Raw genomic sequence first — 23,174 nt, 5'->3', positions numbered from 1 at the left:
TCACTCTGTGAAGAGTCCAGTCCCATGCTTTTGTGTGTGGCTCTTCACTTGCACCAGTGGAGTTTGTGATAAGTATTGCCACCCCACTGAATGTCCTCAGCAGCTTGTGAGCCAACTTACCACAGACATATGGGTCAAATTCTAGACTCCAACTTTTATTCCACTGATGTGTATGTCTGTCCTTATGATGTTCGTACTTCTCTGTTTGCTGCTTCTTTGTAGTGGGTCTTGAAATCAGGAAGAATGGACTGTGTATATATAAATTTTCCTCATTCCTTTTTCTTCCCCCAGTGTTTGAGCTATTTGAGGGCCCATGAATTTCCATGTAAAGTTGAAGTTCATCCTGTCACTTTCTATAAAGCAGCAAGTGATACTCTGATATTGTGCTCAAGCTGCAGATCGGTTTAGGAAGTACTGGTGTCTTCAAACTACGAGGGCTTGCAGCCCACAGACAGACAGCACATTTCCATTTGGAGGTCATGTGTAATCTCTTTCATTGAGAGTTCAGTTTTTAGACAGCATGTCTTTCAATTTCTTTTTAGTTTACTTTTTTACATATTTTAGTCTCTTTGATGCTATATTACGTAGTCATTTATTTTGTTTTCATCCTTTCAGACTTGTTGAGTGCATTTGTTAGTTCGAAAAGTTTTGAGTCTTAATTACATCCTTCTACGGAAAGATTAAGTCATGCACAAGGAGAAACAGTTAGACGTTCCCGTCTAAACGGCGTCCATGTCACTTGTCTCGGCCCGCTGCCCTGCTTGGCACTTCCTGAATCACTGAAGGAGTGCAGAGTGGAGTTTCTGTTCATCCCGACCTTGGTGGGGACAGCCATCAGTCGTTCCCTGCCAAGTCTCATGCCAGTTCAGGAAGTTTCTCTCTAGTCTATTCTATTTCTATTACTGTCATGTTTTCTTTTTATCATAAAACGGTGCTGGGTTTTACCAAACATCTTTTCTGCATCCAAGAAGACAATCCCATGTTTTTTCTTACTCTATCAGCACAAAACATGACACTATTGGATTTCTAGATATTAATATATTCTTACATTCCCATAAAATCCCTTCTTCATCTTTGTGTATAATTATTTTAATTACTTCCTAGATTCCTAGACAGTATTTTTGGAGCACTTTTAGATTCATATTTATGAATAAATTTCTTTATTTCCTCATAACAACTTTGCCCAGTTTGGGCATCAAGGACTTGCTGGCTCATACAGCCTGCCGGGTGTTGCTCTCATCTAAGTTTGTGAAAATTTGGTATTAATTCTTCTTTAAATGTTTTGGTAGAAATCACTGGTGAATAAACCCTTCCAGAGAATTTCTAATGTAAAATTATTTGTTCAGTATTATTTCAATTTGAAATATTTAGCATAAATTTTATTTTATAAGAATTTGTAATATTGTTCTCTTTAAAGATTTATTTTATCTTAAAAAGCATATGTGTGTGTGTGCATCTGTGTACATGAATGTGTATGTATGCATGTGTGTGCTCACAGGTGTGGTAGCATTCCTGCTGAGCTCCTGGCTTGGCTCCAGAGAGCAGCACCTAACTAATCCTTCCTTTGTTTAGCCACACCTTTGGTTTCTCTTACCTTTTGTTTCTCTTATCACCCTATGTGAATCTTGTCTGAGAATCAAGGATCAGAGAGTCCGCCAAGGATCAAAGGCCTATGCAAAACTTGGTCCAGGAAACCCTGGAAAAACCGAAGTTCCTGATAATTCAAGTAATTTGCACCTGGCATTTGGTCTCTGGGAGTTCCTTTTGGGTTGCTTTGAAGGTATGGAAATTAAGAATCTAAACTGTAAAAAGGAATAAATAAATTTGTCCTAGGTGAAGGGAAGGGGCTTCAGTCCTTTGAGGCTGGACCCCCCTGCAGCCATGAAAGGCTAAATTCCTTCTTAAGATGCCTCTGTGTCTCCATTCCATGGATCTGCGTGAACCCACACACTCGTGTAGCGACCACACAGCTACACACAGGTACCAAGGAACATTTTTCAGGAACAGCTGATCACCACAAAAACTGTCAATTGTTTTTATAAGGTTAAAGGAACTTGGCCAGGCACAGGCACGGACAGTGTGTCCAAAGGCACACAGTCTGCACAGATCCTGTGGGGCAGCGCCATCAGACCTGGCTCGCGATCCTTAAGATGCAGTGGCAAGTGTGGGCATAGGGAGCAGAGTACAGGAGGTGCTAAACCGAGGCACAGGACGGTGCATCCGGAATTATTGGGAATTCTAAAATAGGGATATGTTTTTGTTTTCAACTAAATGTCTTCTTATTTAAATACAATACTAGTTGGGCATGATGGCACATGCTTGTAATTCTAGCACTCAGGAGGCTGAGGCAGGAGGATTGCTGAGTGAAGCTAATGTGATCTGCATAGAGAGAGATATTGTCTAAAAAAAACCCCACCTCCTATAAACAAAAAGCAAAATACTGTGTCCATAAGCCACTTATCAGAAAATAAAGCGAGTATAAAACCAATATGCTATGTGTTAACAGAACAATCATAAGCACAGAACAACAAAAACCATTTACCCAAAGCAGGAACAAGTCACAGTGTTAAAGATTCACTCCATCAGGGGGACTTAAGTATTTGTGTGTGTGTGTGTGTGTGTGTGTGTGTGTGTGTGTGTGTGTGTGTGTGTATGTAATCATAACACAGCCTCTGTAATAAAAAGCAGTGGTTGATAGCATGGGAAAAGAGCATGGATTGTAACATTTCTGTATCAAATAAGGAGGAGGCAAAGCAGAGGATAGAATGTCTGAATCGGAACTATTTAAAGGCCTAACTCCAATTGTGGAATGTCCTCTCAGGTGTTCCCTTTGAGGTGTTGAGGGTTGAACCCCAGGCCTCACATGCTAGGCAAGTATTCTCCCATTGAGTACACCACAACTCAAAATGTCCTCTCATAGAGGACATTATTTGCTATGCTTGAGCTACAAGGCAAGTTGGGATCAATGTCCAGTGACCAAAATGATACAAAATCTTCTCTTAGATAAGACCAGACAAACTTCTCTCTATATTTGGAAATATACTCAAATAACTTCTGAATAACCATCATAATGAAAATTTCTTAACAAATGAAGCATATTTCCTTTGGCAGTCCACGTGACACAGTATTGGTATCTAGTAAGACCTATTCCAGCAGACTGAACTCAATAGGGAGCCAGCCATCTCTGGGTTGAATAACACATTAGAAGCCAAAATTAAAAACGAAGCAAAAATTTATATAACTTTTTAGTTAGACTAAGAGTTGACAGAAACTGTGGTAATCTTTAGCTGTTACAAAGGAACTAGGGGCTAGAGAGGTGGTTCAGTGGTTAAGAGCTCTGATTTCCCATCCAGAGGACCTGGGTTCCACTCCCACTACACACACAGTGGCTCGTAACCACCTGTGAATCCAGTCCCAGGGCATCAACGCCCTCTCTCGCCTCCACAGACACTGCATGCATGTGGTACACAGACATACAAGCAGGCAAAACCACCATATACATAAAATAAAAATACATAAATCTTAAAAAGAGAAAAGGAAGTAGGCCGGAGTAGCGGCAAATACTTGAGTATCTGCTCCATCAAGCTGGCTCAGAGAGGGAGGCTCTCGCCTCCAGCAGACAGGCTGAGCCCGTCGGCAGGACCCATGTCACAAGAGAAAGCTGACTCCTGCAAATTGTCCTCTGACCTGAACATGCACACGATGGCATGCAAATCTCCCCTCCCACAATTAAACAGATGAAAATAAAAACAAACAAATAAATCTGTCGTTGGTAGACATCATGTGATTGGATCCTATTTATTTTAAATCTAATCTGATAATCACTGCTATGCTATGTATTATCAATGAAGTTAGATTTGTGCCTGCTATCTTATCTATACATCATATACATTTTTCTCTATCCCTCCTTGATGTTGTCTTTCTATTAGTGAAAACTTTCTAAAGTAGCATTTTAACTTCTTAATGTTTTCTTAAGTTATTTCATTAGTGGTTATTCATGGGCTTACCATGTATATCTTTTTTTTTTTTCTTTTTTACAGAGTCTCATGTAGGCCAGGCTGGCCTCATATCCACAGTGTAGCTGTGGGTGGCCATAACCCCTGGTCCTCTTACCTCCACTTTCCAGGTGCTGGGACCACAGGCACACTCTACGCCCAGTGCTCAGCCATATATGCCTTCACTTCACTCAGCTCCCAGGGCTGAGGAGGGGGCTCAGCTGGTCAAAGGCTTGCCTTGCAAGCCTGGGCATCCAAGTTCACTGCACAGCACCTGTCCGAACAGCTGGGCACTGTGGCACATGCTTATTGTCTCAGTGCTGGGAAGGCAGAGACAGAAGGTCCCTGGGGCTCACTGGCCAGCAAACATGGCTGACTTAGCAAGTCCCAGACCAGTAAGACTTAAGAAAAAAGAAAAGGTAGATAGATAGTCTAAACAATACCCAAGACTGTCCTCCGGCCTCCACACACACAGACACACTGTGTATCTGTACTGAACAAATGTACACACACATATACATATGCACTCAAAACTCGAAGCAAGACCTCAAACAGAGCCTCGGTTGTATAGTATCTTAATTCCAGTAAATAGCTCTATTTTATTCCCATCCTTTTTGAGATTTTTGTAACATACATTTACAAGCTGTAAATAATTTGTATAGCTATAATTTTAAATAATTGCATGTTTTGTAATGATACTGAGGGACAAGAATGCAAGTGTTTATCTGATTTTTTTGTTACATCAGCCTTGCTGTTTAATTAGCACTATCTATGAATGTGTGTTATCATTTGATGTCATTTCTATAGCTCAGAACAGCTTTTCTTCCACACAGGCAGTGGTGATTACATGTGTGCATCTGTGTCATACAGCCCACAGTATAAGCGTATGCATGTGTATATACGTCAGTTAAGTAGATTTCCAAGTCCGTTAAGAGATGACAGAAGAGGGAGCACATTTATATTATTCTCTTATTACATAATTACATTTCCGGTGCCGTGTGCATGTGTGAGTGTGTCTGTGTGTATTATTTAGGACCATTTGCCTTCAGCATAAATAACTTCAGTATTTCTTGAAAGGCAAGTCAGTAAGCCACAAATTCTCTAAGATTTTGTTTCCTTGAGAGTATTCTGTTTCTCTGTATTTATCTATCTCCCATCCTATATCTATTTTAAATATGCTCTCACTATGTAGCTCTGGGTGGCCTGGAACCTACTTTGTAGACCAGGCTGACCTTGAACTCACAGAGATCCTTCTGCCTGTGCCTCCCAAAGCTGGGACTTAAAAGTCTTGCACCATCATGCCGAGTCTCTCTTTGTGTTTAAATGATAGCTTTCCTGCAGGAAGCCTGTCTGGCTGGGAGTTACTTCTCTGAACACTTGGAATAGGCTTTCTGTGGTTTGTGGTCTCACCCTTCGACTTCCAGTCATTCACATTGCTGACCAAGAGATATTGCTGCAGCACAAAACATGTTCAGTTAGTCTCTTATTTAAGATATTTAACAATGCCTCCTTCTATAGAGTTGTCGCGGGTCTTTGTAGAAAGTCGTGGGTCCTCCCTGATCTGTTCTGCTCTGCTTGTCTTGGCCCAGGTCACGTTGAATGAATCACCGCGGTTTTCCCCACCTTGCAGCCTATTCTGCCTTGGTGCTTTTACTTCAACTGCTGCCTCTGCCTGGAAGCCTCGGCCCTGCCCACTCCTGCCTGGGAAACCCCCACGCAGCCCTCACCCCGACGCAGCTCTCAGAGCGCGGCCCTCACTTCTCCGGGGACTCTTTCCTGATACCTTTGCTATCTATCACCTGTGTCCCCTTTGGTCTGGCTCCCTGAAAGCCATGCCGTCTCCCATGAGGATGCTCTTGCACTTGAACCCTGTTCATCATTTGTCTATAGATCTGTAGGATGACTAATGAGGACCTATCAGGTGACAGGCCTCACACATTTTTTTTTTCTCTTTCAGTTCGGTAACTCTGTGAAGTGAGCACAGTTTCTGCCTCTATTTTACAAATAAAGACAGAGAGATTGCCTGATTGCTGCTGGTCAACTTGATGTGAACACTAGGGTGCCTTTGTTCTGCTGGTCAACTTGATGTGAACACTGGGGCTTCCTTGTTCCTGCTGGTCAACTTGATGTGAACACTAGGGTGCCCTTGTTCCTGCTGGTCAACTTGATGTGAACACTAGGGTGCCTTTGTTCTGCTGGTCAACTTGATGTGAACACTGGGGCTTCCTTGTTCCTGCTGGTCAACTTGATGTGAACACTAGGGTGCTCTTGTTCCTGCTGGTCAACTTGATGTGAACACTAGGGTGCCTTTGTTCTGCTGGTCAACTTGATGTGAACACTGGGGCTTCCTTGTTCCTGCTGGTCAACTTGATGTGAACACTAGGGTGCCCTTGTTCCTGCTGGTCAACTTGATGTGAACACTAGGGTGCCCTTGTTCCTGCTGGTCAACTTGATGTGAACACTGGGGCTTCCTTGTTCCTACTGGTCAACTTGATGTGAACACTGGGGCTTCCTTGTTCCTACTGGTCAACTTGATGTGAACACTAGGGTACCCTTGTTCCTGCTGGTCAACTTGATGTGAACACTAGGGTGCCTTTGTTCTGCTGGTCAACTTGATGTGAACACTGGGGCTTCCTTGTTCCTGCTGGTCAACTTGATGTGAACACTGGGGCTCCCTTGTTCCTGCTCACACCTCTTGTTTGTCTTATGTTTGTGACACTGGGGATTAGACTCAGGACCTCAGCCTTGCTATGAGAATGTTGGGGACTGAACTGAGGTCCTCACACTTGCCGGGGAGTGCAGGGGATTGAAGTCAAGCTTCGAACTTGGTAGGGTTGTGCACTCCTGAGCGATGGCCTCAGCCCTGCTGCACACACTTAGCTGGAAACTGCGTCTTCTTTGAGTATCAAGATTCCAGCCTAGGTACTCACACCCAATAACTAGGTTTAATCAGTTGATTTCACAATGAGTTGTTTTATTTTAAGAGTTCACAAGTAACTTTATACTTTACTATTCCTCCTTTTTCCACTTATCTTTCTCTATTGTAACTAACCATAAGATCTTTAAGTGAAAATATCTTCTAGTATTACAGGGGCATCTGGAAAGGGGAATGTAGAAATGTGTCCTTTATGCAGTGAGCCTCAGTCTACCATATAGACAGCCTGTGTTCTCACTGCCAGTGTGAAGGAGAAGGGGGTGGGGCCTGTGGACTTGCCAGTCACTCCGCACGAACTCAGAAACCATTGATCATAACAAAGAATGACGGAGACACTGGCACTCCCACCCCACGGAACCCCTGGACACCATCTTCCTGTTGCCACGGGCAGATAAAGGAGAGACTAGAGGGGAGGAATTAGCCATCAACAACGGAAGAAGGGCCTGTTAGATAACGAGAAGGGAAGAAAAGTAACGGGGGCGTGGGAAACAGCCAAGCGTGGTGCGCTGGCGTCAACCTGGTCAAGTGTTCTTCGGGATTTCACCCCAGCACTGTGCGCCACTGCCCTGTGAGCTACGACTGTGGGACGCGTGGTCCCTCCGAAGGCCTCCCCTGAGCGGCCTGGCCAACCCGCAACCCCGTGGCAGAAATCTTTCTCCTGCACCTCATTCACTAAGTCAGACCAGCCCTGGGGACTCAGGGAGTGCCTCCCACTCAGAAGCATAATTTAACTTTAATTTTATATCACAGCCTGAATTAGCCTGGAGACTGGGACAGAGCCTGACAAACCACTAAGGCCAGGAGGTTGTAACCCACGCTCTGGACATTCATGAGATGCTCGCTCCCTGACTTGAAGCGCGGGCCTCCTGGGTACTTCAGTGTGGCCTCCTGGGTACTTTAGTGTGGCCTCCTGGGTACTTCAATGTGGCCTCCTGGGTATTTTAGTGTGGCCTCCTGGGTACTTTAGTGTGGCCTCCTGGGTACTTCAGTGTGGCCTCCTGGGTACTTTAGTGTGGCCTCCTGGGTACTTCAGTGTGGCCTCCTGGGTACTTTAGTGTGGCCTCCTGGGTACTTCAGTGTGGCCTCCTGGGTACTTTAGTGTGGCCTCCTGGGTACTTCAGTGTGGCCTCCTGGGTACTTCAATGTGGCCTCCTGGGTATTTTAGTGTGGCCTCCTGGGTACTTTAGTGTGGCCTCCTGGGTACTTTAGTGTGGCCTCCTGGGTACTTCAGTGTGGCCTCCTGGGTACTTTAGTGTGGCCTCCTGGGTATTTTAGTGGGGCCCCACGCTTGGCCTGAAACTTCGTTTGTTTTTTTTTTGCCTTCTTCTCCAAATTTTTTTAGAAGAAAGAAGTATTGAATGGCTCCCAGCAGCCATCCAAGTCCTGAGGCAACCCCAAGAACGAAAGCCTCGCGTTAAGAAGAGGATGGCTCAGTGTGGAAAGGCCTTGCTGCTGAGCCTGGCACCCTGAGCCCAGTCCCCAGGACCCCCACAGACTCTGACCTCTGACCTCCACATGTGCACGGTGGCCCGCATCCTCCCCTCTGTAGAAAATAAACAAAAATGTTGACTAAATAAAACATATGGGGACAAAATGTCTGAAGAAACTTGGGTCCTAGTGACCATGGAGCCACAGGCCGCAGGAGTTCGGCTCCAGCTGTTTGATGTATATGAAAAAAATGCCTCAAGTATGGAAGCCACAGTGATTTGGGGCGGGGGCGGGCACCCCTGTTACCTGGAGCTGACGTACTTTCTAAGCAGTGTGAGGTTAGTGTGACAACTGTAATTGCTGGGCCTGAGGCTTTACAAAGCTTTACCGCAGGGCCGTCAGTGGGTGTTTTATTCTGGACTTCTCAGCTGTGAGTCAGTTGTCTTTAAATTCTTCAGCACACACAGCAGAGCACGAATCAGCGGATTCCTGTCATGCATACATGTGTCTACGCTTTGGCAACTGCGGTAATTTCAGTCTAATGTCAGGCTTCCAACAGCCCAAAAGGAAGCTCTGATCTGCTCTTTGACTTCCTTGCTGCCCAGGGGGATACCGAGGTTAAATTAATGATTTGTTAATGATCACAGATTTAAAGGGGACTACTTGTCAGTTACGATGGGGTTTACTATTGCTGAAGACTCACGTTCTGAGCTCTAGACCCTGTGCCGGTGTCTGAACACATCGTATCGTCATACCGTCTAACACCCTGGAGACGGCTTCCTTCCCTGACGGACAAAATGAGCTCATTAACACTTAAATCAGTGTCCCAGATCGACTTGGTAAGGGGTTCTCTTAATCTAGATTACTGAAGGCTCTTCCCTGGGCTCAGCAGAGAGAAACATCCACTATCACGACTGACGAGAGTTAAGTCCCTAGTACTCCCATGGTGGAGGGGGGGGAAGTGGATCTGGCGAGCTGTCCTGTGACCTCCACATGGTGCTGTGACAAGTGTGCCTCCCAGGAAATACAAACACACAATAAATACGTAGGTAAATAAATCAATCAAGACTCTTCCTTCATAGACGGTCACGGAGATCCAGCTCAAAGCCGCACTGCTATTTCCACTAGGGCATTAGAGATCATGAAACCAGAGCTGCTTTCCTTCCCTAATCCCCAATTCAGAGAGAAATTGAGGCTTCCGCCCTCACCAAACCTCCCTTCAGCACACTTTACCGAGTCGTGGCCGTAGACTAAGATAAGAGAGACTGTGATATTGCACGTAAGCCCTGCAATGAGATCAGGCCCCGGGCACCGAGAAACAGACGGAACCGTCCTCACGTGTGCTCCCTGCACCCCTCCATCTGGCTCATGGAACATCCCTCATGGAAACTGGGGTACCTACCCGTCAGCCCACTGACCTTGTCAGCACAGTGCTGATTTTAGAGAAGTCCTGAGGAGCACTCGCTAGCATGAAGATGCTGTAAGTCCTTTGATGAACTTCAGGAGTGCTTCAGATAGAAAGTTCTGAGAGAAAAGGAGCTGTGCAGTGGCTTACGCTGTGCCGCAGCCACAGTTCTCATGGGAAGTACACATGCTTTGAGCAATGCTTCCAGGGCTCCGGGTGTCTGAGAGGCGTCAGTAGGGTCAACGTTTGTTTGGGTTTTCATAAAATAATAATAATAAAATCTTTGTGAGATATGTGTGTGCTCTAATTTTGTTACTTTCTTTTGTCTAGATTGAGAAGGAAAGTATCAGTCAGATGGGAAAATTAAGAAAGAGGTTTTTTTTTTCATATCAATTTTTTTGAAAATGGTTAAGAGAGCTAACATAAAATGATGCCAGGTAGAAAGGCATACACCTTTAATCCAGCACTTGGGAGGCAGTGGCAGGAGGATCACTGAGTTGGAGGCCAGCCTGGTCTACAGAATGAGTCCCAGGACAACCAGGGCTACACACCTGTCTCAAAAAATACCCTGTTTCAAAAAAAACTAAAGAAAACTAAATGATAGATAGATGATAGTAGATATAGATAGATAGATAGATAGATAGATAGATAGATAGATAGATAGATAGATAGATAGATGATAGACGTTAGATGACAGATGGCTAGCTAGATGATAGACAGATGATAGATGATAGATGATAGACAGATGATAGATGATCGACAGATGATAGATAGATAACATAAAATGAGACAAAAGTTCTCTCTACAAAATCAGGTACTCTGCTGCCCTGATTTCCTTCAGAACCTCACATGGACACATGGTGGTTGTCACAGCCACCTGCTTAGAGCCTGTTTTTGCTTCTTGTTTGATGTTCGTGGAAATGAGCAACAGCAAGGAGGAAATGGAAGGAGGGTGGTAGTGAGGGGCCTGAGGTGATCTTTGAGGTGCTTGGAAGAGAGCCTCATTCAGTTCCCAGGCCAGTCGGTTAAAGGCAGAACCCTAGCAGTTACCCTGGAGTGGCCCCTGTGCAGTGACTGGACGCTGGGTCAGACCTTATGCAGATTGAAGACCCCTGCAGGACAGCCACGAGATTCCACACGACTCCCTCACCGGAGAATTCTCTATGTTCTAATTTAGGTAGAAGATTTCACTGAGGGCCCTTCCTTTAAGCAGAACTCTCTTCCAGAGAGCCACATAGTGACCTCCTCCACTGTGTCCTCCTCCACTGTGTCCTCCTCCATTGTGTCCTCCTCCACTGTGTCCTCCTCCATTGTGTCCTCCTCCACTGTGTCCTCCTCCACTGTGACCTCCTCCACTGTGTCCTCCTCCACTTTGTCCTCCTCCACTGTGTCCTCCTCCACTGTGTCCTCCTTCACTGTGTCCTCCTCCACTGTGACCTCCTCCACTGTGTCCTCCTCCACTGTGTCCTCCTCCACTGTGTCCCCCACCACTGTGTCCTTCACTGTGTCCTCCTCCACTGTGTCCCCCACCACTGTGTCCTTCTCCACTGTGTCCTCCTCCACTGTGTCCTCCTCCACTGTGTCCCCCACCACTGTGTCCTTCACTGTGTCCTCCTCCACTGTGTCCCCCACCACTGTGTCCTTCTCCACTGTGTCCTCCTCCACTGTGTCCTCCTCCACTGTGTCCCCCACCACTGTGTCCCCCACCACTGTGTCCTCCACCACTGTGTCCCCCACCACTGTGTCCTTCTCCACTGTCCTCCACTGTGTCCTTCACTGTGTCCTCCCTCACTGTGTCCTCCTCCACTGTGTCCTCCTCCACTGTGTCCTTCACTGTGTCCTCCTCCACTGTGTCCTTCACTGTGTCCTCCCTCACTGTGTCCTCCTCCACTGTGTCCTCCTCCACTGTGTCCCCCACCACTGTGTCCTTCTCCACTGTGTCCTCCTCCACTGTGTCCTCCTCCACTGTGACCTCCTCCACTGTGTCCTCCTCCACTGTGTCTTCCTCCACTGTGTGCTCCTCTGTGATCTCCTCTACTGTGACCTCCTTCATTGTGTCCTCCTCTGTGATCTCCTCCACTTTTTCCTCAGTTCACAAAGATTCCTATGATCTCATTTAATGGTGGAATCTGTTCCCACTCAGGCATTTCTGTCTGGTAGTGGTGAACCAGGAGGCACTGTCTCTGCTCTTTCAGGCCACTGGGGCCACGTTAATGAATTCCCTGCAGTGTTAAGATGCTGGTCCTGAGACAATCAGATGGTTGACTATAGCTCCGCATCTTAACCACCGCCCTGTGGCTGACAAGTCAGCAGCCTGCTGTCAAGTCGCCTGCCCTTGTTTTTGCAAAAGATTTTTTTCCTTCCCATCAATTGCATGTGAAGAAATGAAAGGGTAAAACCGCACCTGTAGTATTCCTCTCCCACAAAGAAAAGCGTCTTCTGAGGCTTCTTGAGGTAGACCGCAGCATCTATTCGCTGCACATGCCTTGGGAACCCAAAGTCATAAATTGTCCGGGGAGGACCTTGCATCTGGAATCCTCGTGTGATCCAGTAGTGGGGACCTGGAAGAAAGGCTAGAGTCTACGGCAGTTCTGTAACCCTCATCAAGTCATTTCCCTCAGGAAGACACTCTATTATGCATGGTAAATGGCACTAGTTCATGTGGATATAAATATCTAGTCACTCAATTGAAATAGTAACAGACTTCAAACTTCCCTGGAGGAAAGGCTATGTATACCCTGAGAAAGCAGCAATATTGATACATTTGTGTCTTCTTAGACTTATCATCTTTTTGCTTTCAATGTAATTTTTGTTTGTAACCTTCCCTCACCTTCACATATGCACAAGGAAGAGGGGATAAGTGGCATCTAATGATGCAATTGACTTAGGCTGACAACAGTCTTAGGTATCAGTGAAGCCTGGCAGTCGGGGTGTTCTGGGTAGCTTTGCTTGGCTATCTGTTGCTGAGATTGGTGTTATTCCAATCACTTTGCAGATGAGAAAGAAAACCTCATGGCAGTTGGATAATGTCTCAACGTTATTTAAGTAATGAAGGGCTGAAACGGGAGGTTGGATTCCTGTGTCTCCCGAAATCACAGGAGTTTGTGCCCCACCAGCTGCTCTAAGCATGACTTTGTAGTGAGGATTTCAATTAATGCTAAAGGATCTCACTAGAGCGTGTCATGCTGTTCTGAACAGAGAGGCCAGGGACTGGTTCCAAACTCCCTAGCCCTGGCCATGCAGTGCCTGCTAAACTCAAAGGGTGGCCCTGAGGAGAGCCATTCCTTCCACGGCTACAACAGTGTTGAGTGACGCTTAGTACCCAGCCTGAGAAAGAGCAACTGAAACCTGCCCCGAGACCACCAAGTAACACGGCGTGTCTGTCTTTGAGGGACCTGCAGGTACCTTTGAAGAAGAAAGCAATGCCCCGCTCAGCCACTTCGTAAGCTGCATCCACGTTGGACATGAGTTGGGGGAAGGAGCTGGTGATGGTGCTGGGCCGAACCCCTGCTGCCAAGTGTACCTGCCTTCGCCAGAAAATCCTGTGGGTGGGCCAGAAGAAACCAACGTCAAGGATTGGTTGAGATCTTAGACTGCAGAGACTAAAATAAGCCATATGGCAGAGAACATTGCAAAGTTCCCCATGCCCTTTGCCGTGTTTTAGAGAGTAACACATTTTATTGCTACTACTGCTATCACTATTATTATTATTTTTGAGACAGGGTCTCATGAATCCCAGGCTGGCCTCAAATTCATTAAGGATGACTTTAAATTTCTGGTGCTTGGTCCCACCTCCTGTGGGCTGGGTTCCCGTGTGCTATCGTGTCTGGTTTTCATCTTTTAACCTTATATACTATTTCTTCCTCTTTCTCATTGTGTTAGCACCTCTGAGACTTCATTTATGTGAGGATGTTCAAAACATAGACGGTGGAGCAGTGGGGTATTCATTAAACACGCAACCTTTACTCCCAAAGACCACTACATACAAATTTCTCTTTTGTATTCTATTTTAGTATTTCCAGAACTAAAATCTCCGAAAGAAATTGCAAAATGAACAAGGAACTAGGTAAAAATTAAAGTCTCTTGTCATCTGAAGTAGTGGGACACAGATGGGCAACTGTGGTACACAGCAGGGCAGTGTTAAGAGGGCAGGCAGCCCAAGTGTGGCTCTGAAGCTTTCCCCAGGTGTTAGAATCGTAATTTTCTCACCGAGTCCGTCTTGGTTTAGGCTGTTGCAGATATTGTGAGGACTCACCTGAAGCAGAGCAGTCATCTAATTCAAATGTTTGTGCCTCTGGGGACACAGAACTTGATAGAGTCTGGTGGCAAGGTTGGTTGTCATAGCTAAGGCTGGGAAGTGCTCTCAAAATTAGGAGCAGCCATGAGACTTTAGAGACTTACCATGAACACAATATCAGTAATCGCAAAGATAGGAAACGCTGTTTTAAACAGTTCAACTACAATGTGCACATTCCATGCGGTGCTGTGTTCTATTTAGTCTTATCTACTACTTATGTAAATTATCACAAAAACTTTTCATGAGCTAGTGGGTGAAGAAAACTTATGTTTGGTAGATAGTAAAACAACAGAACACCGATTCAGCATATTAAAGCAAAAGATGAATTAAAATTGAACAAAGAATTTAAAATGAAACTTTTTCCAATCTAGAGACTTGTTGGTAAAAGACAGGTTAGGACATACAGGAACTATGTAATATAGCAGATGGATATCAACAGTCCATAATCTAATCTTTGACGAGGAAGGAAAAACAGTAGAACTTGATATTACCAACCAGCTGATATTTATTGCCACTATTTATCTTTGTGTACCTGGTAGCTAACATAATCAAGATTCAATAAATATTTGTCAGCTGATGCCAGAGGGTTGAGCAGAATACATTTGATCAATGAATTTCATAGTTTATGAAATGTACATATCCTTTTACTAGAACTAATTCATTGAATTTGAGATTAACTTACTGATAACCTCCCTGGCCTTTGCTCTGTGCCTGTTCTGGAACGCTGGGGGCAGGCAGGACCATGTCTTACTCATCTTTTTATCCTGGAACTTACCATACTGCCTGGTACATCTGACCTCTGGTGTTTGACTTTTGTTCTCTTTTTTTCTGGGAATTGAATTCTGGATCCTGCTAAGTCATAGAACTACCTCCCAAGCTGAATGTTCTTCTAAAAATTTCCCTCATTTCCCCCATGTATGACCCTTTTACTTCTGAGGAAGATTTAAGCAACCCAGGTATATAGGCATATAAAATAGCTATACAAATTAACAATTTACTGATGATGAATCACAAAGAATTTCATCTTAATTTTCAATTTGTTTGGCATATACATAAATTTTTGTTTTTAACACTTATTAATGATGAAAACAAATGTGCCCTCGAATGAGATGTTTGATTGTCTAACACAGGACAGTTCAAAGATGCATTGATTTGATACTTCCATAGGAGGGATGACTCTAGGAACATATTATAAATCATTGTTTTCTATAAACTATGATAAGAGCAGAAAATGTTGTATGTACCGTAATAACACAGAAATTCAACAGTCTCAAATTTGAGTGGCAGTATCGGGCTGGATCCATCGGCATTGCATGCTGAGATACTATGCCCCATGCAAGCTGTGCAGATTGCATGTTCGGAACCAAGACTGTGGCGAAATCACACAATACAGCATGGGTGAGGGCTGCCAGTCACACCTGAGATTCATTACACGTTTGATTTTTAACTAAATTTGTGGTCACTGCCTGTTCAGAAACTTTTTACGGTTGACAAGCTTTTGCTTCCTCTACATTCAGCTCCCTCCAATTGGTTGTACCTCTCAGTTCAGAACACTGTGACCATCTTTTTCCTAAGCCTGCCTAGGCAGATCATGTCTGTCTTTCCCTTTCAAGAGATGTTTTCACCGTATTTCATGGACAGTCACCGCAATCCAGTTCAAGCTGCACTGGAGCTCTTGTCTCCTTCCATATTAGTCCCACACCCTCCTGAGTCTGCTTCTCTGGTATCCTTTTCCTACGTTCAGGGGGGAAGAGGTGTCTTTCTCCACTTTTGGATGCTCCTAGTTGCTGACTATTCTTTTGGGGTCAGGCAGTGTGGTACAAAGAGAGAAACAGGATGCAGAAGACATGCAGACATGGCCTGCCGGCATCCCCGGGAATAAACCAGGGAAAGTCAGGTAACATGTATCAGAGGAGGTAAGTGATGGCTAAAGAAATCTCTAATTTCAATAACAAAGCAAAACAGCCAACTTAGCAGAGCAGACGAGGGGAAAGTTCAGACTCTGTCCTGCAGGCATGGTTGGACTTTGGGGGGTTCTCGCACTCTAGCTGCTTGCCAGACTCGCCATGGCCTAAGACCTTTGAAAATCTGCACTGTATTCCAGTAACAGACCCTTTAAGGAGCAAAAACCAAGGAGAAGGGAGTTAAAAGTTATGAACTGACAGAGGAAGAGGGGGTGCCGTGGAAATCCCCTCTTTTTGGCATTCAACCAGAGCAGATAAAAGATGTCTTTGTAAAATGGTGGCCTAGCCACCCTAGAGGAAACAGACCCTCCTGGAACCATACATCTTTGGGACCCAGAGCAATTGCCACGGGAGTGTATGAGAACTGGCCAGCTGAATACTTCTAGACAATGAGGAAGACAGTTTGAGTGAAAGCCATATGCAATTCAGTGAGGTGGAGGTGTGGTCAGAGCTGAGGTGTGACCAGTACTCACAGCCCATCGTGGGAAGGGCTGCCCAGGGATGGGACCAGAATTCTCAGCCAGACTTGTGAAGGCTGCATGAGCTGCACCTGCCGTCAGACCTGAGAAGCCCGAGAGCTGGGGTGATTTTAGGCTATCCAGTTGTATTTCCGCACCGCTTTTCCTTTGCATTCCACCCCTAGCCAGGGCTGCCTTGTCTTCCCGACCTTGCCTTACTGTCCTCCGGCTCGCTTCTCTACCACCTACACACTAATCACCAACCCACACTGCCTTTCCCCTAGCTACTCTCTAATTAACTTCTCAGCACGCACAGTATTATTGCTGCTCCTTTATTTCCTAAAATGATTGATGTTGAAGGAGCGGCCGCATTTGAATTGACATTTACTGTATTTTCAAAGGCAGGCTACCCTTCGATAACGACTGTTTTGCAGACAGCAGTTCACCCTTAGAGCAGCCCTGGGACTGGGGGTGACGTGCAGAGCGCGTGGGCTGAAGGTCCAGCCACTGAGCTAGACACTCATCTGGCAGATAAGTGGTAACCTCAACTCTGTTACAACTAGCCCCTCTTGAACATTGCAAACATGTCCCCTAAAAGAATAAGGGGGGTTTAAAAAAAGAAACTGCTTTATACCCTGATAGGCACTAATTATGTATAAAAATTTAAAAGACAATATCTACAATAAATTGATGCTATGTAAAATTTAAAAGATTTATATGATCTGAAGAGAACCAGAGTATTACTATGTAAGTTTTAAGTACAGTGTTTACCAGACAGGTAAGGTTCCTTTGAAACTTGTTCCTGAAAACTTTGAATTATACACCGTCACATCCATGGGTGAGAAGGCATTCATTTTGGGGTTCACTAATCAGATTGCTTCAGAGGCCCCAAATCAACCATGATTGTCTAGTTCACTGAAGCCATGAAAGCAGGGCTTATAAAGCCAGGTGTGGGTTAAAAAGTCAAGTGTGTGCACCAGAGCTCTAACAGTTTACACCCGTGTGAGGAGCAAGGGGTTGCATAAGCCATGACTCGTGAAGACAGGAAGGACGCATCTCACTCAGAAGAGAGACAGAGAGCTCAGCAGTGACAGAGTCAGCGGTCTTGACTCACTATCTGTCTTTTTGTCTGGATTCCTTTTTTTTCCCCCCGACACAGGGTTTCTGCCTGTCCTTGCTCTCACTCTGTAGACCAGGCTGGCCTTGAACTCACAGAGATCTGCCTGGTTATGCCTCTTGAATGCTGGGATTAAAGGAGTGGAGCACCACCCCCCAGCTTTCTTAATTCATCAAAACGAGTGTAAGGTAGCACCCCTCCACCACCTGCTTTCCTGCACCCCCCACCCCTGCACACAGCTCTGTCTCCTGAGCACGGCCTCACCCCTGCACACAGCTGTCTCCTGAGCTTCTGTCTTGGAATGATGAAAAAAATTGAGACAGTTTCCAGTAGCCTAGGCTGGCCTCAAAACTCATTATATAGCTAAGGCTAACCTTGGACTTCTGATCCTCCTGACTCTACCTCCAGGGCTGGAACTACAGGTATGTACCACACTGCTGAGTTGACAAGGTGCCAGGGATTAACCTGGTAGGCAAACACTCTACAGCCTGCGCTACATCCCTGCCCTTGGTTTTTGAAGGTCTCCTCCCACGAGGTGTGCCAGGGCGCATCTTCTTCTGTAATTTATTTATTTATTTATTTATTTTTTTATTTTTTTTTTTTTTTTGGTTTTTCGAAACAGGGTTTCTCTGTGTAGCTTTGCGCCTTTCCTGGAGCTCACTTGGTAGCCCAGGCTGGCCTCGAACTCACAGAGATCCGCCTGCCTCTGCCTCCCGAGTGCTGGGATTAAAGGCGTGCGCCACCAACGCCCGGCTTCTTCTGTAATTTTTGACAGTATGATAGTTCTTGGTACCCAGTGTGGACTCAATGGACACTCTGAGTACTTGGACACTTTTTCCAATGAAGAAAAAGTTACACACATATTCCTGGGGTCCTACGTCTATTCTGGTTCTATTAGATCTCCTCTGAAGTAGAGGAAAGAATATGTGTGAATATTGCTGTTTCTGTTTTCCTCCATGGAGTCACCATGGTATCATGGAGACAACATGAGACTCTCTCAGAAGCCAGAGTATGGGGACAGAAGCTACCTATGATGACAGAAGACTGACATTGAAATACCTGGAGGCCTTGAAAATGAGTTTAGAAAGAGCTTTTCACTAGAATAACCTACTTATGCATGTATCTATTCGATCACTCATCCACCCATCCACCCATCCATCCATCCATCCATCCATCCATCCATCCATCCATCCATCCATCCATCCATCCATCCATCATCTTTTCACTCATGTTTGCATGCATTCACCCATCTACTCATCTGTCCAACTAGCTGTCATTCACCAAATACTGAATGAGCCTTTGCTGTTCCTCTCATTAGGCCCCTAACACCAAACAGTAGCCCAATACACCAGGGCTGATGCCCAGTGAAGCCAAGCTGCTGCCTTTCAACTACTGTCTTCCCCTGTACATTGGGAGTTCTAATCTCTACCATGAAAGCAGTTAGAATAAATACTGCAGCTCTTAGGAAAGCATTCAGCAGAGCACCCTGGCCATGGCAGGTCCTCCATCCACAGTTATTTGTGCAGTCATGTATCTCCTAAGACACCACTGTCTGCCCTACATCCAGTCAAGGCAGCATTTCTGCACACTCTTCAGCCATCCAGACAATGGTGTTGGTTGGTGTGAGCTGGGGCTTGGGGAGTCTTGGGCTCACCTATCCTTGAAGAGCAGAAGCTCCTTTCCCAGCATCGTTACTGCATCAAAGGATGAGCTGGAGTCGCAGAGGTCGGGGATGGATGGCTTGTGAGGCGGAATATGGGGCACAGTGGGTTTTCCTGGGAATGTCTTCCGGGGTCCTAGGATTCAACGTGTAAAATGATGCCAGCACCTCAGAGCATGGACACTTCTCCTCTTGAGAACACTAGAAGTCTGCATTCATTCCCTCTGCAAACGGCCGTGTCTTAAGGGAATGGCTTCTAATGGCCGGCAGACCTAGGCTGGAACATCGGCCTCTCTAGCTGTTAGTTGTATGATATAAAACAAATCACTTAACTTCTTAAGGCCATGGCTACCTCAACTGTAAATTGGGAGTGGTACTAGTAGGATCTACCTGTGAATATTGTGTGAAACTTAAATAATACCCAAAAACTATTAAAAGTTGACTACAGAAAAGTCAGTTTTGTCTATGGGTGTGGGCTCTAGTAGGCCAAATATGCTCCAGTACACAGGCAGTACAATTTGTACTTGGTGGGTTGTAAAAAAAAACAAAAGATGGCATAGAGTTGGGAGGAGGCTTTGGGAGCCCTGTGAATAGGGAGATAGGGTGGTGTGGATATGAATATGAATGAATATGAATGAATATGATCAGAAGGCATTGTATACATATGTGACATTCTCAAAGAATTAATGAAAATATTATATAAGAAGTGGTTGCTAATTTTTACTGTTACACGTAACCAATCTGGTAGCTAAAAACGTCTTAGGATCCCTACTGTCTTTAACCTTCAAAGCTCTCAGCTATGAAATAAGAATTCATACACCCTTGGCATGGATGACAAGCGTGAGCAGGTGTCATAAGCAACAGATTGTCTCTGTGGTCAACTGCTAGAGTTAGTTATTAACATCATTATTGCTATTTTTAGTGAGCTGAGACCACTTATCTGTAAGTGTGTGTGTGTGTGTGTGTGTGTGTGTGTGCGCACGTGTGTACCATAAACTATAATCACCACCTTCCATCTTCCAATGCATAAATTTTATATGCTTTGAAAAATTAGATAAGCGGACTGTTTTCTTTGACTTTTCAGGACCAGAATGTTCTGGAGGAAAGAAAACACAACAATGTTTTCAGCTGGTGCACACGCTCTTCACAGGATGTGTAGCTTTAGCTTCATTTCCATTGAAGCAGGGAACTCTGGGAAAATGCACTTTCTCTAACCTGGAAGGGATGCCTGTCACTTTTGGGGTAGAAATAGTGAGGAAATCGTACCGTATAATGCTTGGATCCCTTTCACGTCGTCCTTGGGGAGATGAAACCTATACGGGTTCTGGTACTTGTAAGTTGGGTACATCAGTGCTGATGGGTCTGTGGAGTGGCCCAGGCCCAGAGCATGGCCAAACTCATGAGCAGCGACGGTGAATAAGTTGAACCCTAGACAGCAGCAGACAGAAAGCATCAACACAGTTTGTTTTTGTCATTTGTCTGACAGGAGTCTGCGCCCACCTCACAGTTAGCTCTCCTTCTCATACCCGGATTCAAAGACTGGTCAGCTCGTCAAGCACTCCGCTTTCCTGTCTTTAGTCTCTTTGGTTCCTTCACCCTTTGGAGGGATGGGGCAGAGGGGAATGTAAAACAATCCATGCCCCCGTTGTCGGCCATGTGTGATAGAGGGTCTTGCAGCTGGTAGTGATGATGAAATTTATAATGCATAGATTTGGGTCCTGAATACTTGAGTCATGTTCTGCTTTTACAGCCTACTCCATTTTGATACTATAAATTGGTTATGTGAAAAAAAGTCACTGAATAGAAATTGAATGTAGTACAATGCAATCAAATTATCTTCTGCTATAGGCAAATTAAGGACTTAAAAATAAAGCTGAATTCAGTTATGGGAAGGTTAAAGAAGGCTTTAAAATAAATATGTTTTCATACAACTCAGTATTATACACATTTAACATTATAATCAATAGTGTGAGGAACTAGGTTCAGAGACTTGAAATAATTTACCCATGGTTATTATTAGCAATTGATGGAGCCAGGAATTGAGATTCTAATTTAATTGACATCAAAGCTTGAGTTCTAATAACTATACCTAAGTGTGTGAGGTGTACCAGTTTCCTTTTTCAATCATGTTTTATGTTTCAGATGATTCACATGGCATTCTGGGAACTTTATACCCTCCCCCATCACACTCCTCGGGGGAGTACTAATTCATTTCCTGGGGTCATTTTTAAATATAGTCCATTTCTACATACAGGTAAAGAGCCATAAATCTTGTACTCCTGATTGAGAAGTAAGCTGTGCATTGAGATGGAATTGGTTCTGTAGATTAAATGCCAAGAAACAGAGAGCAGGCTAGTCTACAGCATCAGTGTGGGAAGGTCTTCCCCTGTGTGTTCCCTTCTGGATTTTTGGCTTACTTGTTTTTCCTAGCCAGCTCCCCTAGTTAAAGGGTGGCTTGGAACGTTGAACCTCAAGGTTTCATGATGGAGGCCCAGAAGAAGGTACAATAGTTTCCAGGTTATGGTGAATTGTGCATATATACCATTCATTCCCATAGTCCACTTCTCAGCATTGTCGAAATGTGTGTCTCCTCCCAGGCCTTCTCCAGGTGCAAATGCATGGGCCAGAGTCCCTCGAGGCCCATCAAATGGGTAGGAATCCCCGTGATCTAAATAGGAAACACCAGTCAGATTAAGGCATAGTAATTCTTGGGGTAACAGAAAGTGGGCAACATTCTCAACAACATTGACCATTAAATGCACTTTTCAATATTCATGTTAAAGATCTATTTTTAATTATGTGTATGTGTGCGTGTCCCTGTGGGAGTATGTGCACATGAGTGCAGTGCCCAGGGAGGCCAGAAGAGGTCTCAAGTGCTTTTAACTGCCGCATCGTTTCTCTAGTTGAAAAGTAAAAAGATTGTTTTGTACTTCAAAGGGGACATTGCAAACAGATAAGATTGTTGTAATGGCTTTTATCACCACACACAGCACATGGTAGATAGTCACACAGCATAGATCACAGAAGGAGAAAGAACTGAGGGACATTTGACAGCAACCAGGCCCACTGACTGATTTCAATATGAACCTGTTGGCAGAAAGAGCTTTGAAAATCTGATTCCCCCGAGAGGGTTTCAGTAGCCGAATGCCCGCTTTCTGTCTGTTTTGCACAGTATAATTTAAGTGTCAAAAAACAAAAGAAAATGAATTTCTAACTTTGATACCTGCACACGTAAAGCCTATGAAAGTAAAGGTGGTTAGGAAAATCCTGGCACCCAAACAAAGCCTTAGGTGTTTTTTATCTCCTCCGTAGTTAACAGCATTCTGAATTGGACAGGAGAGGAAACCATCTGGAGGATGGAGCAGGAGCTGCTGTTCTCGATTTCCCAGGATTCTGGTGACAATGCTCACTTTTCTTTTCTTTCTTTTTTTTTTTTTTTTTTTTTGACACAGGGTTTCTCACAAAGATCCACCTGGTTCTGCCTCCCGAGTGCTGGGATTAAAGGCGTGTGCCACCGCCGCCCAGCTGACAATGCTTACTTTTTTGGTTCACTTAAAAATTGGTATTTCATTTTATTAATTCACTCACTAATTTTAAGTTTTTTTTTGTTTTTGTTTTTTTTTTTTGTTTTTGTTTTTTTTTTTACTTTGTATGTGTGTATGTGAGTGGCTGCACTCACTGTTATGTGGAGATCATAGGGCAACGTAAGCTGATTCTCTCCTTCCTCCACACAGGGTTCTGGGATCTACCCGGGGCCTTCAGGCTTGGCAGCAAGTGCTTGGCTGGGTCCCCCACTAGCCCTGACCATCCTTTTTAAAGCCAGCACTCCTGAATTCAGTATGCTATTCCTCAGCTCTCAGGTGACGCAGCTTAATCAGGTCTGTGTGTCTGAGGAGATGCTGAGATGGCTGCCTG

The 23,174-nt window shown here is 44.8% G+C and overlaps 1 protein-coding gene across 1 annotated transcript in view; it reads right to left on the bottom strand.

Moving 5' to 3' along the window:
• Positions 1 to 23,174, bottom strand: part of Mmp20 (matrix metallopeptidase 20) — a 40,997-nt gene that overhangs the window by 5,075 nt on the left and 12,748 nt on the right. The window contains exons 4-8 of the mRNA XM_006983770.2: positions 21,802 to 21,927; positions 20,526 to 20,687; positions 19,254 to 19,395; positions 13,169 to 13,305; positions 12,168 to 12,324 (exon numbers count right to left, since the gene is read on the bottom strand). Of these exons, the coding sequence (XP_006983832.1) occupies positions 12,168 to 12,324; positions 13,169 to 13,305; positions 19,254 to 19,395; positions 20,526 to 20,687; positions 21,802 to 21,927 (724 nt within the window). The remainder of the gene's footprint in view (positions 1 to 12,167; positions 12,325 to 13,168; positions 13,306 to 19,253; positions 19,396 to 20,525; positions 20,688 to 21,801; positions 21,928 to 23,174) is intronic.

This window comes from Peromyscus maniculatus, chromosome 7, assembly GCF_049852395.1.
Source record: "Peromyscus maniculatus bairdii isolate BWxNUB_F1_BW_parent chromosome 7, HU_Pman_BW_mat_3.1, whole genome shotgun sequence".
NCBI classification, from domain to species: Eukaryota; Metazoa; Chordata; class Mammalia; order Rodentia; family Cricetidae; genus Peromyscus; species Peromyscus maniculatus.
This window is presented reverse-complemented; position numbering and strand designations above follow the sequence as displayed.